The sequence below is a fragment of the Mesoplodon bidens genome (assembly GCF_964165515.1).
Source record: "Mesoplodon bidens genome assembly, chromosome: 6".
NCBI classification, from domain to species: domain Eukaryota; kingdom Metazoa; phylum Chordata; class Mammalia; order Artiodactyla; family Ziphiidae; genus Mesoplodon; species Mesoplodon bidens.
The window spans coordinates 76,907,152-76,925,695 of record NC_138162.1 but is presented as its reverse complement, the minus strand read 5'-3'; the positions used below and the strand labels follow the sequence as shown (position 1 = coordinate 76,925,695).

Genomic DNA, 18,544 nt, shown 5'->3' with positions numbered 1-18,544 from the left:
GGCTTATTTGCTCTGCGGCACGTGGGATCCTCCCAGACCAGGGCTCGAACCTGTGTCCCCTGCATTGGCAGGTGGATTCCCAACCACTGCGCCATCAGGGAAGCCCCCCAAAAATTATTGTTTATAATAAATGTAGAGTCGATAGGCACTTTAGACATTCCCAAACACTTTCACGTCCATGATTTCATTTGACCTTCCCCATAAACCAGTGAAACAGACAGATAGAGAAGGTATTATTACTCCCACTTCACAGATAAACTGAGAGAGCAACTTTTCTAAGGTTATTTAAACCCTTTCTCAAAGACTTGTAGTTGGCACAGTATACTGACAACTGTGAAAGTATTTTTTCTAAATATTGGAGAAATTATTTCCTTCAGGGCCCATTCCTTTGATTACACTCCTCAACTCTGTAACATCCTCCTCGCTAATCTAAAATCAAGAAAGAACCAAATTGGGACTTCCCTGGTGGTGCAGTGGTTAAGAATCCGCCTGCCAATGCAGGGCACACGGGTTCGACCCCTGGTCCGGGAAGATCATGCCACAGAGCAACTAAGCCCATGTGCCACAACTACTGAGCCTGCATTCTCGAGCCCGCAAGCCACAACTGCTGAAGCCCGCGCACCTAGAGCCCGTGCTCCGCAACAAGAGAAGCCACCACAATTTGAGGCTCACCTCAACTTGAAGCTCACCTCAACAGAGAGTAGCCCCCTCGCTGCAACTAGAGAAAGCCCGCACACAGCAACGAAGACCCAATGCAGCCAAAAATAAATAAATAAATAAAATAAATCTATTTTAAAAAAAAGAAAGAAAGAACCAAATTGACCTGGGAAGGGAAAAAAAAGGGCTGAATCAATACTGTCTTAGGATGAGCTGAATATTACCCATAGTTAGCAGAGGGAAATTGTCTGCTAGGCCTGAAAATTGGTTCAGGCTGGGATGCTCAGTGGCCACTTGGACTGTTTTGGCTGAGTAGTTTAAAACAGTCTTTAGAGGAAACAGAAAATTTTACGAGTACTTTTAGAGGCATAATCTGTAGAAATGACAATCCCTGAAACCTGTAACAATATAGTACAGTAAGAGAGCCCTTTTCAAGCCAGACTCACAAAGTCATTTACAAGTGTTTGGATTATTCTTGTTTGAATTTTCATGACTGATTTTATAAAAGACTCTGTTCTCATTGTTGCTCTTCAACACAATTCTGTGATGCTGTGTGAACCAGAAAGAGAGGACAGTTTAAAGTAGCTTTCCCAGGCTTATAGAGTAAGGCATAAAAATGGTTGCTGGTAGAGCCAGGAGCTTCTGATTTCCTGAATACTGTTCACCAGGCAATCTGGGTATTGCCTCAAACTGCTAATTCCTCCTTTCTTATGGTCTTCAGTAACAATAGTATTTATTCTATCATTTTATTCTCAGCAAACAAATTTTATTCTCAATTCAGGAATGTTCATTATAAAGCCAAAAATTTAATTCTTACACAAAAAACATTAAAAAATCATATCTGATTTTGAATCACATAAAAGTGAAGAAAGGTATAAAAATCGATTTTAGACATATTTGCTTTTTTGTAAAATTTATTTTGGCCATATGATATTAGCAAGGATAAATATTATAAGTGCTACTCTTTCAATTACCAGAAATCTCTGGGTTTAACACTTAATGTGGAATTATATCAACCTCTTGTCTTGTTTCATTACTATTGCTTATAAATTCTTTTTAATTTGCTTATAGTAAGTCATGCCAAGGTGAGTAGAATAGTTATTCTAGAAACAACAGAAAAACTCCACATTGTCCCTACACGGGAGCATATAGCTCTATTTTTTCATAGATCTTTATCCACGTATTCATTCTTTTAGGTGATATTTATTGAGCACTTATTCCATCCTCATGAACTTTACATTCCAGCCAGGGAGAGTGGCATCATACAGCTAATTCTTCCATTTCTTATTCAATTTCAATTATGATAAATGCTGTAATAAAGAGGTACAAGATGCTGTGAGTGTTTATCAGCCTGGGGGTCATGGAACGCTCAGAAAGACGAGGAACGGGAGGGGGAAGCAGAAGGGACTGTGAAGAATGAGGTCTTCAGAATACACAGAACATGGTGAGTTAGGTGTTCTCAGCTACAGAAGAGAAGCCAAATTATGCCGATGCTTATGAACAAATTCTCTTTTCTCTCAAATGAGACATACCAAATCTTTTTGGAAATGTGTGCTTGCAAGTGACAGAATACCTAACCCAGATGGACCTAAGGTAAAAATGGAATTTATCAGCTTGCATGAGAGAGATGAGTCTGGAGTAGCACCTGCCAAACTGGACCTAGGGGTCCAAACAATGTCATCAGACCTCAGTGTCATCATCACTTCCTGTCTCTGCTTTCTGTTATGTCAGCCTCATTCTTCATAGGCTTCCCACACTCATTGAGAGATACTTATGTTTACATCTTCCCAGGTTCAAGTCCAGGAGAATAGAGAAATCCCTCATTTGTAGCAGTTGCAGAGACAGTCTCAGTGCATCTTATTGGTTCTGATGGGGTCATATGCTCATCTCTGAACCAATCATAGTGGCCAGAGACATGGAATGCCATGATTGGCTGAGCCAGAGCCAGAGCTGAGGTCCACACGTGGAGTTATGGATGGTTTCTCAGGAGGCTATACTTTATAGAAGGATGAAGGAATTCTGGGCAGCATTAACTACAGATGTCTGGTGTTGATTTCTTAAATGCTGTGTGCTTTAGTTTTCAACCTTGTTCTGCTCCAGTAAAATTGATTTTTTTGAAAAGAATTATAAACTGGAGATAAATAAATCTGTGCAAGGAAAATAACTCTGAGGCCACAGAATTCCAAGGAACTGAGATCGTTGAAATTCTATGCCCCAGAGTACAATATTTATTCCACAAATGTAGATATGGATACATTCTCACATAACTGCTGTTACTTTCACCTCCCTAATTCTGAAGCCAGGAAATTCTGCCCAGAATCTTTTCCCTCTGACGACAGCTAATAAGGCTGCATAACTGCAAATATATTCCTCTACATGTGGAAACTTGCATACAATACTAATAGTATTCGTTTCTTGGGTTATTAGATTCTTTCAACTGAATCTCTTGGACCTTTTACCATTTCCAATTCGGAAACATCATAATAGAAAGACCAGGTTTGAAAGAAAGGCTGGCCACAAAAGGTTCTGAAAGCCTCCTATATTCCTAAAACTACCTTATAATTTTGGATATGAAGATACAGGACTGTAATAACTCTCTCTTCCTTGACTGCTAAGGATGAGTCACTTGATCTTGCTAGCCAGGCCGACGAGAGGCAGACAAATTTTACTTCACTAGCCAACTCTGGTCAGTTGGTAGTGACTGAATGGGGTACCATGCTGAGGAGAATTTTGAGACCGTATCCAAGCTTCAGGGAAAAGAGTACTATAATTAATTAGTTCTGTCTGCCATGAGTGTATGCATAAAAGGAAAGGCAAATGTGCTACCTGTATGCAAGTCCTAAGCTACAAAGGTTTCCAGTTTCTTTTATGTTCCATATGCATTTCTTCTATATCCATGAGACAGGTTGAAGAAAATGATTCTTGACCTGTCAAAAGTATGAGAGTCACTGTCAGAGCCAGAACTGGGGTGAGGTGAATAAGGCACATGAAGTGCAGAATTTAAGGGAGCACTCACTCTTGGGGTCAAGAAAGTTCAGGGTCACGACTTACAGGACCCTGAGAGTGAGTGTTCCCTACATTTTGTTTTCACCTTGTTCACCCTAATCCTGGCCCTGATCACTGCATTCTCTATGAGACTCTAAACTATGGTTTATGTAAAAGAATAGTGTGTAGAAATGAGCAAAATGTTTGGGGGGGGGAATAGTAACTGCTGCATTGCCATAAAGATTTCATAAAGAAGACCTTCTCATTTGCAATTGTCATATGATATTATGGCCGTTCACCTAAAAGCCAAGTCAGTCATAGCAAGTACTTCAGAGGGTCACTCAGCTGGTGAAACAAGGAGTCTAGTTAACTGTTCGTTGGCCTTTGGCTTTTAAAAACCACGACCCCTGCTGGACGTCCCTTAGGGTCCTTTCTCTAAAGCAACTCAACTATTGTTCCATTGAAGGAAGTGTCCTTTCTGTATCTCCCAATAGTTAAAAAGAAAAGAAAATCTTGAGTTTTGAAGGCCAGTTGTTCTGTGCATTCTTTCAAAATGAGTGGCAGCCAAAGGCTCTTGTGGGTGGAATTACAGACCTTGTATGATGAGGGATGGTGAGGATCTTGGAGCCAGGGCTTCCTCCTCCATATGTTACGGGTTCCTGTGGGGCCTTTGTTAGTCAGATTCCCCTGTTCTCCTGGCTCATACTATGATCTCTTTCAGAATATTTCTTCCAACGTGCTGGAGGAGTCTGCGGTCTCTGATGACACCCTGTCGCCGGATGAGGACGGGGTGTGCTCCGGCCGGTACTTCACCGAGAGCGGCCTGGTGGGCCTCCTGGAGCAGGCAGCCGAGCTCTTCAGCACGGTCAGTGCACACAGCTGTCTGGGCTTCCACAGTCAGCCTGAACTCTGGTGTCAGTGCCCTGAGCGCCGGTCTTAACGTCCAGCCAGTCCCACTTCATGATGACACCACGTTCAGGGGCGTGCAGGGCAGAGGAGGGGCTGGAGGACTTTGATGTATGTAAATTGCCTCAGCATTCAGGGAGGTGAGAAGGCCTTTCATCACTGCAGTATTCTGGTTTTCACTGCACGCTCACTGGCTGGGCAGCAGTTTCACAGTATTATTTCCATTTAACAGAGGTGGAAACTAAGCCACAAAGAGGGGAAATGGCTTGCCCAGGGTTACACAATAAATCACGAGGCACGTTCTCACTCTCTTATTTTCCCTCTCTTTGAGAGAGGGACTCAGCTGACAGCTGAGTAATCCTCAGGATCGTCACAGACCAGGGACAGCTCAGAGAAATGTGAGGGTGGAAGCCATGGAGACTCCCCTCATTAACCTAATCTGGGTCTAAACACTCCTAATAAGAGAAAAATATAGAGAGATTAAAAATATATAGATTGGGCCTCCCTGGTGGCGCAGTGGTTGAGAGTCCGCCTGCCGATGCAGGGGATGCGGGTTCGTGCCCTGGTCTGGGAGGATCCCATATGCCGCGGAGCGGCTGGGCCCGTGAGCCATGGCCGCTGGGCCTGCGCGTCTGGAGCCTGTGCTCCGCAACGGGAGAGGCCACAACAGTGAGAGGCCCGCATACCGCAAAAAGAAAAAAAAAAAAAAATATATATATATATATATATATAGATTAAGTCATTGAGATTCAGGGCAGGGAAGAAAGTATGTTGTTCATTTTCATTTTCATAGTTTCCCTACTCCCTCAAATTTTTTTAAAATAAATTTATTTATTTTATTTATTTATTTTTGGCTGCACTGGGTCTTCGTTGCTGCTCGCGGGCTTTCTCTAGTTGCAGCAAGTGGGGGCTACTCTCTGTCGTGGTGCGCAGGCTTCTCACTGCTGTGGCTTCTCTCGTTGCGGAGCACGGGCTCTAGGCACGTGAGCTTCAGTAGTTGTGGCTCGCGGGCCCAGAAGTTGTGGCTCTCAGGTTCCAGAACGCAGGCTCAGCAGCTGTGGTGCACGGGCCCAGCTGCTCTGCAGCATGTGGGATCTTCCCGGACCAGGGCTCGAACCCACGTCCCCTGCATTGGCAGGTGGGCTTTCAATCACTGCGCCACCAGGGAAGCCCTCCCTCAAATTTTAAGCCAAGCAAATATTTAATACTTCACTGTTTAGTTGATCCAGTTTTGTTTTCATCTTGATATTTTTCTTTCTTCTCTACTTTTCATTTCCAAGTTTCCATCCTACAATCTATGTATTTTAATTTTTATTTTGACTATCTTCTCTTTTTCCAGCTTTCCCTTTCAGAATTCACATAAAGTCCAAGATACTCTTGTTTTTCCTGGAATTCTAGAAAACCAGGTAGATAGACCCCTAACTCTTTTCAGGCATGCAATGAACATCTGGCTACAGGAGGACCCCTGGTGACATTTAAATATGCTAAAGCTGCCTTCCTGAATTGTTCTTAGTTCCTGCTGCCAGTCTCCTGTCCTATTTTTTTCCCCAGGAAACTCCTTTTTCCAACTTAACATTATCAAATAGGACCATTTAGTGTGTCTAGTTCAGTTTGAATGCTACAGCCATCCCAAAGACGCTCAGACTTTATTCCTGCTCTATAAAATATTGTGGTGCCACTAATAAATCCATTCTCCAATGCCTAATGCACTCTGGTTGCTCTTTTAAGTTTCCAGTGGATTAAATTCTTTTTGATTTTTTTCTCCTCTTTCCAAGGGAGGACTGTACGAGACGGTCAATGAGGTCTACAAGCTGGTCACCCCCATCCTGGAAGCTCATCGAGACTTCCGGAAGCTGACCTCCACCCACGAAAAGCTGCAGAAGACCTTTGACAGCATCATTAGCAAGGTAGTGGGGGCATCCTGGCTAACAGGTCCTATAATCTGGCAGCAGGTGACCCTGTCTCAGAGATGCTTAGCCCTCCTTCCTCTCTAGGGAGTGATTTACCTTAAGGACATCATTATTGTAGCTCTCTCCTATCAAACGGAAGAGGGCTGAGAAGAGACAGAGGACCGTGATTCAAACTGTGAAAGAAGGAAGCTTGAATTACTTTACAACCAGGAATGTGAAAATCTTAAATTCACTTGAGAAGTCCTAGAAATCTTTCATGGGATTTTTTTTTTTTTTTGCCATTATTTCCCAAGTTTATTCCATAAACATTAAAAAAATTTTTTAAAGGAGTGAATTCTGTTTGTATTAGCCACAGGAATAGAATGCTTTATAAGCCAACAATAAAAGACTCCTGCCCTCTCATCTCAATGGATCCTCATGAATTACATAACTAAGGAGAGGTTGTCTTATTTTGTTCATCAGGGTCATAAGAGAATGTTTGGAACCTACTTTCGAGTTGGTTTCTATGGATCCAAATTTGGGGACTTGGATGAGAAGGAATTCATTTACAAAGAGCCTGCAATTACCAAGCTTCCTGAGATCTCTCATAGACTAGAGGTAAGACAAGTGATTCCAGGTGATTGACATTGTGTGCTTTACACAAACAGGTTAGAGTGGGTCATTACAACAAAACCAAGAGTCATGGATTCCTCATTGATCCGTATATAAAGTTTCCCACATTGCTTGTATAATATCAAGATATTAGGTGAGATCATGAGGTAAAGCAAGATAAGGATAGCTTTCCCCTAAGATTCTGTACATACTTTTCAAACTTTGTAAGTTTATATGGTGAATATTTCTTTTCAGGAGCATCCAAATTCAATCAATGTCATGTGCTTTCTTATAAACCTTTCCAAATTTTAGTAATAGTTTTTCAGCTTGAAGTTTATCCTCTTGACTTTGAAGTCATTGGGCCAAATTATCAAATTACCCCTAGAAAATGCTGTGGTCATCCTTTTGGTGTCACCAGACAACACTTCCCACTCTGACATGGAGATGCTTGACTATAGGCCCGCTGTGACCTGGAACAAATGAACTCTCCCTGCTGACCAAGGAGCACCCCTCTTTGGATAATCAGAGTCAGCATCCCATTCCATGGGCTGGCAGCCCCAATCCAACCTGCTGTTTATATTTGATCCGTAACGTAGCAGAAGAGAGCAGCATGTTCTTGGAGGAAAGGCTGGAGAAAAGGAGAAACAACATAGAGAAGAGTGATAAAAAAAGAAACAGACGTTGAAAGGGCCAAGCACTGAGAACTCAGGAGGAAAGTCAGGGGGTGCCCTCAAAACAAAACCATCTCAGACTGAATAACTGGGGTCCCCTGAACTGCTGACAACAACCAGAGATTCACTTCTTTGCTTTCTTGCTATTGCTTTGAATTTATGCCCTTTCGTGGCTGTCAAACTTAAAACACTTTCATTGTCAAATTGCTCCATCCATGCCAAGTGAGACAACAGACTTTAATCCTTACTTGACCCAAAGAAGCCATGGCTCAGAGTGGTTGGGTGACTTGCCCAAAGTTGTTCAGCTCATGAGAGGAATTAGCAATTGACCCCAGGCCACTTGGTTCCCTAATTTGTTTCCCCAATTTAGTACTAGAAGCATATATTTTATCTTCCTGTGCACTGTGGTTTGTCCCATTACGGGAAGCCTGGTGACCTCCAAAACCCTAGGGTACAAAAGGCAAGAAGTAAATAGTTCCATGCCCCTGGAGCATCTTTAGGAAATATGATGATGTTGGTTGAATTAGATGTCACGCATAGAGTTTATAAGGAAGCATATATCAGTTTGCAATGCTGGACTTCCTTATGTTTTTATTTTTGTCTCAGGAAATGCTGAACTTGCCTCGTTAGCTTAGAGGGACTTTCAGTAATCAAAAAGCATATTCTGGGCCTCCCTGGTGGCGCAGTGGTTGAGAGTCCGCCTGCCGATGCAGGGGATACGGGTTCGTGCCCCGGTCTGGGAGGATCCCATATGCCGCGGAGCGGCTGGGCCCGTGAGCCATGGCCTCTGGGCCTGCGCGTCCGGAGCCTGTGCTCCGCAACGGGAGAGGCCACAACAGTGAGAGGCCCGCATACCGCAAAAAGAAAAAAAAAAAAAAAAAAAGCATATTCTCCCTTACACTTGTTCCAAACGTATTCCACTTCTGAGAGACAAAGAGTTGCAGTATATTAAAATAACCTTTATAATCTGTTGGTTTCTCTTGCCTAGGGATTTTATAGTCAGTGTTTTGGTGCAGAATTTGTGGAAGTGATAAAAGACTCTGCTCCTGTGGACAAAAGCAAGTTGGACCCTAACAAGGTATGGGAAAATTGCAAAAAATAACCATCAGGCTCTGATTCCCTTTGTTCTACACCCAAAAACATAACATGACCTCCTCTGTCTGGACTCTTCAAGTCATTTCAATGCAGCCAAATTTTTTTTTTGTCTACCGTTTAACTACTATTTGGTTAGGTCTTAAAGAAACAATACTCAGGGCTTCCCTGGTTGAGGGTCCACCTGCCGATGCAGGGGACACGGGTTCGTGCCCCGGTCCGGGAAGATCCCACATGCCGCGGCGCGGCTACTCCTGTGAGCCATGGCCACTGAGCCTGCATGTCTGGAGCCTGTGCTCTGCAACGGGAGAGGCCACAACAGTGAGAGGCCCGTGTACTGCAAAAAAAAAAAAAAAAAAAAAAAAAGAAACAATACTCAAAGGCAGGGATCATAATAGGAGCTACCAGTTATTAACGATCATCTGTGTGCCTGACACTGCATTAGACCCTTCACGTACAGCATTTCATTTCATCCTCCTAAAGCCCTTTGAAATAAGTGTTGTTATTCCTATTTTACAGATGAGAAAAGAAAGGGTAAGCAGCTTTCCAAGATCATGCAAGTGTCAAAACCAGTATTCAAACTCAGGGTCTGTCATCCTCAAACCTGCACTTTTTTTTTTAAAGAAGATTTTTTTAAAATTTATTTAATTTATTTACTTTTGGCTGTGTTGGGTCTTCATTGCTGCGTGCGGGCTTTCTCTAGTTGCAGTGAGCGGGGGCTACTCTTCATTGCAGTGCGCGGGCTTCTCATTGTGGAGGCTTTTCTTGTTGTGGAGCACGGGCTCTAGGTGTGCGGGCTTCAGTAGTTGTGGCTCGCGGGCTGTAGAGCACAGGCAGTTGTGGCCTACGGGCTTAGTTGCTCTGCAGCATGCGGGATCTTCCCGGACCAGGGCTCGAACCCGTGTCCCCTGCATTGGCAGGTGGATTCTTAACCACCGCGCCACCAGGGAAGTCCCAAACCTGCACTTTTAATCACTTCTCTTTATTGCCCTTCTATTAAAACCTTGAATCCTCAATTTAAAATATGTTGAAAAGATACAAACTTCTCACTGACAGCATTTGGTGGAGGACTTCTTTTCAGCCAAGTGCAGGGTCATTATGCTGTTGGAGGAATGATGAAAAGGGCTTGGACTTCAGTTTCCTCACTTTTCAAGTGAGGATGTATTCTGTCTCACCCCCAGTTGGGTGTACTGCAATACAATTCTGATGCTCACCACCCAGAGTTAGGGTCAGACTCCACCAGTTACAGGCTCGTCCTGCAGGAGATTGCCCTAACTTCAGACACCAGCCTCAAGTGGGACCCCAGGCCGCTTGCACTTCTGACCAGACAAATACAAATTTGTGGGTTCCCATAGCACCTCTCAGTAGATAACCCACTAGAATGCCTCCCAGAACTCAGAAAAGGGCTACACTGATGATTATAGTTTCGTGATAAAGGGTACACATAGGGCAAGATCTGGGATGTATCCCAGAGTTTCTGTGCCCTCTCCAGTCATCATCTGGCAGGCCTATAAAATGAAGAGTTCAAACTCTTCTCTCAGTTCCGTCCTCCAGGATATTATGAAGATGTTGCAAGTAGGGAGAAGTGTCCAAATCTAAGAGTTTGTTTTTCTACACATTTCAAAGGACTCACTCACTTCAGATACACTCCCTAATCTAGCCTGGAAGCAATAACTGTGGTAAGTAGCTGAGCTAAGCTTCACACAGAAATGTTTGACATCTTTGAAAGACAGGATTGGCTGTGTGCCCACGGTGATCTGTGCCCAGCACATGCCACGTAGAGTTACCAGTGACATCCCTGACACAGTTCTCTTTTCCCCTCTGTTAAAACGCCCGAAGTAGGTTGTGAGAGTTTTAAATGAGAATCTGCAGCCAGAATTATAACCAGATTTCATCACACTCAATAGTGATTTATGGTCTGAGATCAGTGACCTCATCCATCCATTTCAGTGGGTGGGTATTGCAGTGACTATAGTCATTGTTATTCTTTTTTTTTTAATAAATTTATTTATTTATTTATTTATTTATTTTTGGCTGAGTTGGGTCATCATTGCCGTGCGCGGGCTTCCTCTACTTGCAGCAAGCAGGGGCCACTCCCCGCTGTGGCGCACAGGCCTCTCACTGCAGTGCCTTCTCCCCTTGCGGAGCATGGGCTCCAGGCTCACTGCCTTCCGTAGTTGTGACATGTGGGCTCAGCAGCCGTGGCTCACGGGTTCTAGAGCACAGGCCCAGCAGGTGTGGCACTTGGGCCCAGCTGCTCCGCGGCATGTGGGATCTTCCCGGACCAGGGCTTGAACCCGTGTCCCCTGCATTGGCAGGTGGATCCTCAACCACTGCGCCACCAGGGAAGCCCAAGGCCTTCTTTTTAAATAAGTGCTCTTCTTCATAGTATGTTTGTGTGGGCTCATGTGTATGTGTGTACATTTTTTAAATGAAATATATGCAGTAAAATTCACTTTTTTGGTGTTTATTTCTATGAATTTTGACAAGCACATGGAGCCACCACCAAAATCAGACATAGAAAAGTTCCATCACCCCAAAATATTTCCCCATGCCTCTTTGTAGTCATTCCCTCCCTCTGTTTTCAGCCCCTGACAATCACTAATCTGTATTCTGTCTTTGTTGTTTTGCTTTTTCCAGAATGCCACATAAGTGGAATTATACAGTAAATAAGTGGAATCATATATCCTTTTGAGTCTGGCTTCTTTCACTTAGCACAACACATTTGAGATTCATCCATCTTGTAATGGTTCATTCCTTTTTATTGCTGAGTAGTATTCTGCTATAAGGATGTACCACTGTTTGTTTATCCATTCCCCACTTGAGGGGCCTTTGGGTTGTTCCTATTTTTTGTCTATTATGAATAATGCTGCTATAGACATTTGTGTACAGGGTTTAGTGTAAACATAAGTTTTCATTTCTATTGGGCACGTGCACCGGAGTGGGATTACTGGGTCATATGGTCAGTATAATTAAACTATATAAGAAATGGCCACCTGTTTCCTAAGGTGGCTGTACCACTGTGCATTCCCACCATCAGTGTATGCACACTCGAGCTGCTCCCCATCCTTCTCAGCCCTTGTTGTTGTCAGTTGCTTTAGTTTGGCCGTTCTAATAAACACGCAGTGGTCATAGTTGTTCTGAAAAGGAAAGTTTTGCTTCTTCTGAATAGCAGTTTGCAAACTCTCACCCCAAGTTTCAGTTGGATGAGCAGCTCTGCTAGGAGGGGTAGCTTGTGGACCTGACTTCACACGGGCGCACTCCCGTCCCTTCTCCCAGTCCTGTCTCTCATATCCCTGGGGTGGAGAGGAAGGATGGCCGATGGCCGATGTCTCGCCTGATGCTTTCAGCTTCTGCGGCTTTTGTGAGCACACAGGGGTGGTGCTGCCCCTCTGTGCTCCGCGTGCCCCCCAGTGCATCCTGGGTGGTAGTTTGCAGACCAGCTCACCCCTTCTCTTTCGCCCCTCAGGCCTACATACAGATCACTTTTGTGGAGCCCTACTTTGATGAGTATGAGATGAAAGACAGGCTAACCTACTTTGAGAAGAATTTCGATCTGCGGAGGTTTATGTACACCACCCCCTTCACCCTGGAGGGCCGACCTCGGGGAGAACTGCACGAGCAGTACCGGCGGAACACTGTCCTGACCACCATGCACGCCTTCCCCTACATCAAGACCAGGATCAGCGTCATCCAGAAGGAGGAGGTAAGGCTCTGGAGGGAATGGGCTCTGGACGGAGGCCACCACTGAGTGAGTGGGCCTGGGTCACCTCCCAGGATGACACACAAACCTCCTTCATGCTCCTTCATGGCAGACTCAGGTGAAAATCTAAAAAGGGATGCCTTTGGGCTTCCCTGGTGGTGCAGTGGTTGAGAGTCCGCCTGCCAATGCAGGGTACAAGGGTTCGTGACCCGGTCCGGGAAGATCCCACATGCCGCGGAGTGGCTGGGCCCGTGAGCCATGGCCACTGAGCCTGCACGTCCGGAGCCTGTGCTCCACAACGGGAGAGGCCACAACAGTGAGAGGCCCATGTTCCGCAAAAAAAAAAATAAATAAATAAAAAGGGATGCCTTTGAAACATTATTATGGTGGGTATCCTCTCACTCTCATGGTGCCAGGGAATCCTATTTAGGCAGCTACATGTTTTATAGCACACTTTATATTTAAGCATTTTCTACTTTAAAGTTATATCTTTAACATAAATATATGTACACAATTATAATACTTACTATGTCTTTATATTTTAATGTTAAATTTACATGAAATATCCAAGTTTACCATATTTTATATTAGATTTTTATATATTTAAAAGCTTCCATGTGACTCAGGCAGCGTTCTGTTATTCATCGTCAGAGGCAGGAACAGCAAGTGAGCAGAGCCCCAAGGAGTCTGTGTTGAGCTGGAAGAGGGCACCATGCCAGTCAGACAGGAGACCAGTTGTCTTCTAGTCCCAGCATCCTCCTGTGACATTGCACAAGGCACTTATCTTCATTCAGTTTCCTTATCTAAATGTTGATACAGGGAAGACCTCTTTCTTTTTTCTGGTTCCATGTGTAGCACAAGTCTTCAAGTTCATTGTAATGGCACTGATTGAGAAAATGTCTCAAGCTACAAAACTGCTCAAAATTAAACATACTGTAAACATTTTCTTTTACTTTAAAATATATACATGTGCACTTATTTGTCATTCATTTTGTGTAGAGCCACAGCCTTGTCTGTGATTTAGGGTTGGCTGATCACGATTCAGCACTGTCTTTCTTGTATAAACCATATGCAGTGTCCAGGATGTTCAGTTTTGGTTTCTGTAAAGCAGAGTGAGAGCTTAAAGATCCTTGTTAAACAATATAAGAGCAGAATGCTTCTGGATTTTTATGATTTTTCCCCCTAGCCCTTTACCATTGTCTTGTGCACACCTAATAAGACAGGAATCTCTTTTTTTTTTTTTGCAGTACACAGGCCTCTCACTGTTGTGGCCCTTCCCATTGTGGAGCACAGGCTCCGGACGCACAGGCTCAGTGGCCATGGCTCACGGGCCTAGCCGCTCTGCGGCATGCGGGATCTTCCTGGACCGGGGCACGAACCGTGTCCCCTGAATTGGCAGGTGGACTCCCAACCACTGCGCCACCAGGGAAGCCCCAACAGGAATCTTTTATAGCAACTTGTTTTCATAACATCTTGCCCAAGCATTAGCTTGGTTTTCATAGAAACAACTCTCCTTCTTTCCACAGCCATAGTTCACCAGTTGATGCATTATGGAATTAGATTAGGTCATTAAAGTAACAAGTGTAACAAGCGTAAGCAAGTTGGTAAACAAGCACTGATGAGTTGTGGTGAATACACACCTCCTTGGCAGGAGCACAGGGACTGAGGCTACTGGAGAGCCGTCCACCAGCTCAAGTGTTCAGCAACCACATCAGAGAGTGGTTTTCACAGAGGGCAAAGGAAGCCAGAACTGATGACTCAGCTAAGAGAAGGTTTGTTTAGAAGGCATCTGCTGTCTTTCTTACTGTTTTAGACTCTTCAGCACTAGGACATGTCGGCACAGCACAGAAATAAACTCACGGTCCCAGTAAGAGTCCTCACAATTTTTCTGGGCCATTTGTAGTTCCCTAAGAACCCCAGTGTGTTAGTTTGTTAGAGCTGTTGTAACCAAGTACCACAGACTGGGTGGCTTAAACAACAGAAATTTCTTGTTTTATAGTTCCGGAGGCCAGAAGTCAAAAATCAAGGTGTTGGCAGGGTTGGTTCCTTCTGAAAGACGTGAGGGAAGGATCTATTCCAGGCCTCTTTCCTTGGCTTGTAGATGGCTGCCTTCTCCCTGGGTTTCTTCACATCATCTTCCCTCTGTGCATGTCCCTATGTCCAGATTTTTCCTCTTCTTGTAGGGACATATAGGTCATATTGGATGAGGGCCCATCGTAATGACCTCCTTTGAACTTGGTTACCTCTATAAAGACCCTGTCTCAAATAAAGTCACATTCCGAGGTACTGGGGTTTAGGAATTAAATACTTGAATTTGGAGGGGACATGACTCCATCAATAAAATTCAGAAAAGGTCATACTCCAAGCCAACAGAACTTAGCAACTAGCAGATTGACCCTTAAGAGAATTCTCTTTACTAAGAATTCACCTTCAGGGTGAGTTAGAAAAGGCACACATGATGCCAAAATCTTGTGTTATGGTGGAGAAGAAAATCTTGAATGCTGTGCTTCTAATAGCTTTCCCAATTATAAGTCAAGTAACTTCTTCAACAACAGGAAAGGAAACCTAACAGTGTAGAAAAAAACATGGATTTTGAATGTAGACATTATTGTGGTCAAAATCTGACCTCCCCACTTAGGACCTGTGTCACTTACTTAACCTTACAAATACCTCTTTGATTGCAAGGTGGAGAGAACAGGAAGTTGTTTGAAGAAGTAAATCATAAATGCATGTCAAGTTCCTGGAACATAATAAGTACTCAAGAAATGTTAGGCTCTTCCTTCCTCTTAACCTGTCCTGATGATTCTAAATTTCTCTGAAAGCCTTCTTAGCTGCTGCTTCAAACCCAGGTGTCCTCTTTGTCATAGCTCCAGGTTTGTCCATGGCTTATAAGACCTGACAGTGACTTTCCTACATTTATGTCTTATGTTCAGTTTGTTTTGACCCCAATTGAAGTTGCCATTGAAGATATGAAGAAGAAGACCCTGCAGTTAGCAGTGGCCATTAACCAGGAGCCCCCTGATGCCAAGATGCTTCAGATGGTGCTGCAAGGCTCTGTCGGAGCTACTGTCAATCAGGTAAGCAAAACCAGCTGGTGGCAACTCCTCTGGTTCTTGTTATTTTGATTTGTGTTACTATATGTCTGCTCCCTCCTTTCTTGAGGTCGATGAGGAGTCTGATCAACATACAAATGATGTTCCTAAACTTACACTGAACACTTGAGGAGGTCCCTTCCCTTCCCTTCTGTAACAACCCAAGGTAGACAAGAAATCCTAGAGATGAGTGGACCGTGTCTAAGGAGTACCATTTTTTGGAGAAGTTGGGGCCAGTCCTGGCAATATGATCCAGATGGAGTGCTTAGTCATGCCCAATTTAGGCAGAGTTGTTGCAAGGCTTGAGATAAATCTGAGAAGGCCTGTAGGAGAGAAGGGAAAGGGTCTAGGACATTGAACCCCTGGGTCAGTCACCAGATGAAACCAGTATGCCCGGAGCGTTGCTAAGCAGGAATGACCTGGAACCGGCTTCTTGGGCCACTTCAAAACAGACTGGATCTTCTCAGATCCGTTAGAATTCTAACTCCGATCTCAGCATGGAACTAGTCCGGCCTCAGATGGAGGGCATACTAGCTTAGTTCTCTCTGTCCAGTGTGCTTCCTTAATTTCAGAACTAGATCTGCACACCTCCACATGCAAAAACTCAATGAGTGCCGTGACCCTTTCCTCATTCGGCACAACTGGACTCCCCAGCAAAAATTCTCTGTCCACATAATATCAAGGGGACAGAAATAGTATTTGTTACATTTCCATGATCAGAAAATATTAGGAAGCTTTTGCTTTTGTAAGTCCCAATCTTTTAATGAAAATGGAAGACTTTATAAGCCCACAACCATAGATTACACATGTACTATGCATATCTCTGACTCAAGCCAGCAATTACACAAAATGGTGCTTGCCACTAGGGCAACTAGACAAATGAATATGAATGGCTGGATCAAGACAATCTCTAATCACATACCCTTTGATGTAGTATATTACCTTTCTATATGAAGGAAAATCTGTAATTAGTAGTATTTGATTAAGGAAATACATTTATACTTTTGAATATTCTCCTAAAACTGCAAACTCCTCCTAAGGAATCAGCATTTTCCTGAGAAGTTCAAGACCTTTCTTGATATTTTGTTTTGGTCAAACTAACAAAATTAAATGTTCAAACTACGACCTCACTCCCAACATTTCCTCCCAAGTAATTTCACTTTCTTTCCAACATCAGTAATGTTTTTCACTTTTCCCATCAGGGACCACTGGAAGTAGCCCAAGTATTTTTGGCTGAAATTCCAGCTGACCCAAAACTCTATCGACATCACAACAAGTTGAGATTATGCTTTAAAGAATTCATAATGCGGTAAGAGGGGAAATGGCTGGGATTTCAGTAGAGCAGTGGTTTTCAAAGTGTGGTCCCCAGGCGAACAGCTTCAGCATCACTTGAGAAATTTGCTAGATGGGAAAATTCTCAGATACCAATCAGACCTACTGAGTAAGACCCTCCAGAGGTGGGACCCAGCAACCTATGTTTTAACAAGTCCTCCAGGGGATTCGAATGCACGCTCAAGTTTGAGAAGCCTGCATAGAGCAACACTACTTGCACTAGTAACTAACAAACTGTATGGTGCTTTCATATTTATCATCTCACATTGTAAAATAAATCTTCATTTTACAAAAGAGGAAATGGACGTTCAGAGATGGGAAATGATTTTACTTAAGGTCACACAGCAAGTTAGTAGCAGAGTTGAGTTCAGACCAGGTCTTCTGAATCCAAGTAGCGCATACTTCCTTCAATGTGCTGATATTCCACTGATGAATTAGAGCCTGAGAGTTTCTTGGCATTGGCAGTCTTTGTAATTTCCCATATCATACAATAACTTATTTTTATAAATGTATAAGACACTGCCTCAAATTGAGAGATAGAGGCGAGATTCTAAAACTAGAATTTTACAAAGGTATCAATCATCTCTATGGCAATTCCCACTGGCAGACAAGCGTCATCTCTGCTCCTGAATTCTGCAGTAGAGCTGGCTCCAAGAGCAGCCTGTTCAGGCTGGATAGGAAGTGAATCTTGGCACAAGGTCTTGCAAGTTGCTGCAATGCAGACAGGTATACTGGGACTCCTGTGGCCCTAAAAGGAATGATTATGAAGGATGTGGATGGCACCTCACCCATAAGAGAGAAGGACATCAGAAATACATGTACTAATATTTCTTTTCACCCAGAATCTTAGAGCAGCATATACAGTATAGGAATATCTTTACTTGGCAGATGGGGATAAAGGAGGCTAAAAGTTAAAGTTTGCTAAATTCAGTGAAAACTCACCAGAATGCTAGTGTCAGGTGAGGTTCTCCTCCTTCACAGGCTTTGGTGAGACATATGTAAATTTGCTACGTATAAAGGAGACATTCTTTGTCCTGCAGTGAATCTCAGCTGCTTAGTAATAGGGGTATGTTTGTGTGTGTGTCTGTGTGTATGTGTGCGTGCACACTATACATATGCACATACATCCACATGCACAGACAGAAATTATATTTATTAATGTTTTGTACTTGAATTGTTTCCTGTATTTCATAACAATTTTGACATTATGCAAAATCTAGATATTCTTCAGTAAAGAATGCATTTTCATAAAACAAAAGGCTAGAAAAATATTGGGGGAATTTTTAAAGATCAATTTACTTTCCATGTATCTTCATATAAAATGAAGTTATTGTGAAAGGCCCATGAAGGTGGCAGCGGCCCGGACCTCTCTGGACCTCTGCAAGGACCTGTGAAGTGTTTAATGAGCACACACTAGGACCCAGGTATGATATTAGCTGTAGGAATACAGGAGCTGGGTATTCCTCTGCTCCTGACAACAGGACTTTTACCTGGCTAAATAACAAAGCAATGCAGCATGTCCTAAGAATTGTGGAGAGTACACAAAATATAGGGCTAAGAGTTCAGAAAGGAACGGTCAGTTGCAGTCTGGAGTGGCTAGGGAAA

At 43.5% G+C, this 18,544-nt stretch overlaps 1 protein-coding gene across 1 annotated transcript in view; it reads left to right on the top strand.

Moving 5' to 3' along the window:
- DOCK8 (dedicator of cytokinesis 8) overlaps positions 1-18,544 on the top strand; it is a 226,762-nt gene that overhangs the window by 195,959 nt on the left and 12,259 nt on the right. Inside the window, exons 40-46 of the mRNA XM_081236682.1 lie at positions 4,364-4,507; positions 6,324-6,455; positions 6,921-7,055; positions 8,709-8,798; positions 12,282-12,518; positions 15,449-15,592; positions 16,810-16,916. Of these exons, the coding sequence (XP_081092808.1) occupies positions 4,364-4,507; positions 6,324-6,455; positions 6,921-7,055; positions 8,709-8,798; positions 12,282-12,518; positions 15,449-15,592; positions 16,810-16,916 (989 nt within the window). The remainder of the gene's footprint in view (positions 1-4,363; positions 4,508-6,323; positions 6,456-6,920; positions 7,056-8,708; positions 8,799-12,281; positions 12,519-15,448; positions 15,593-16,809; positions 16,917-18,544) is intronic.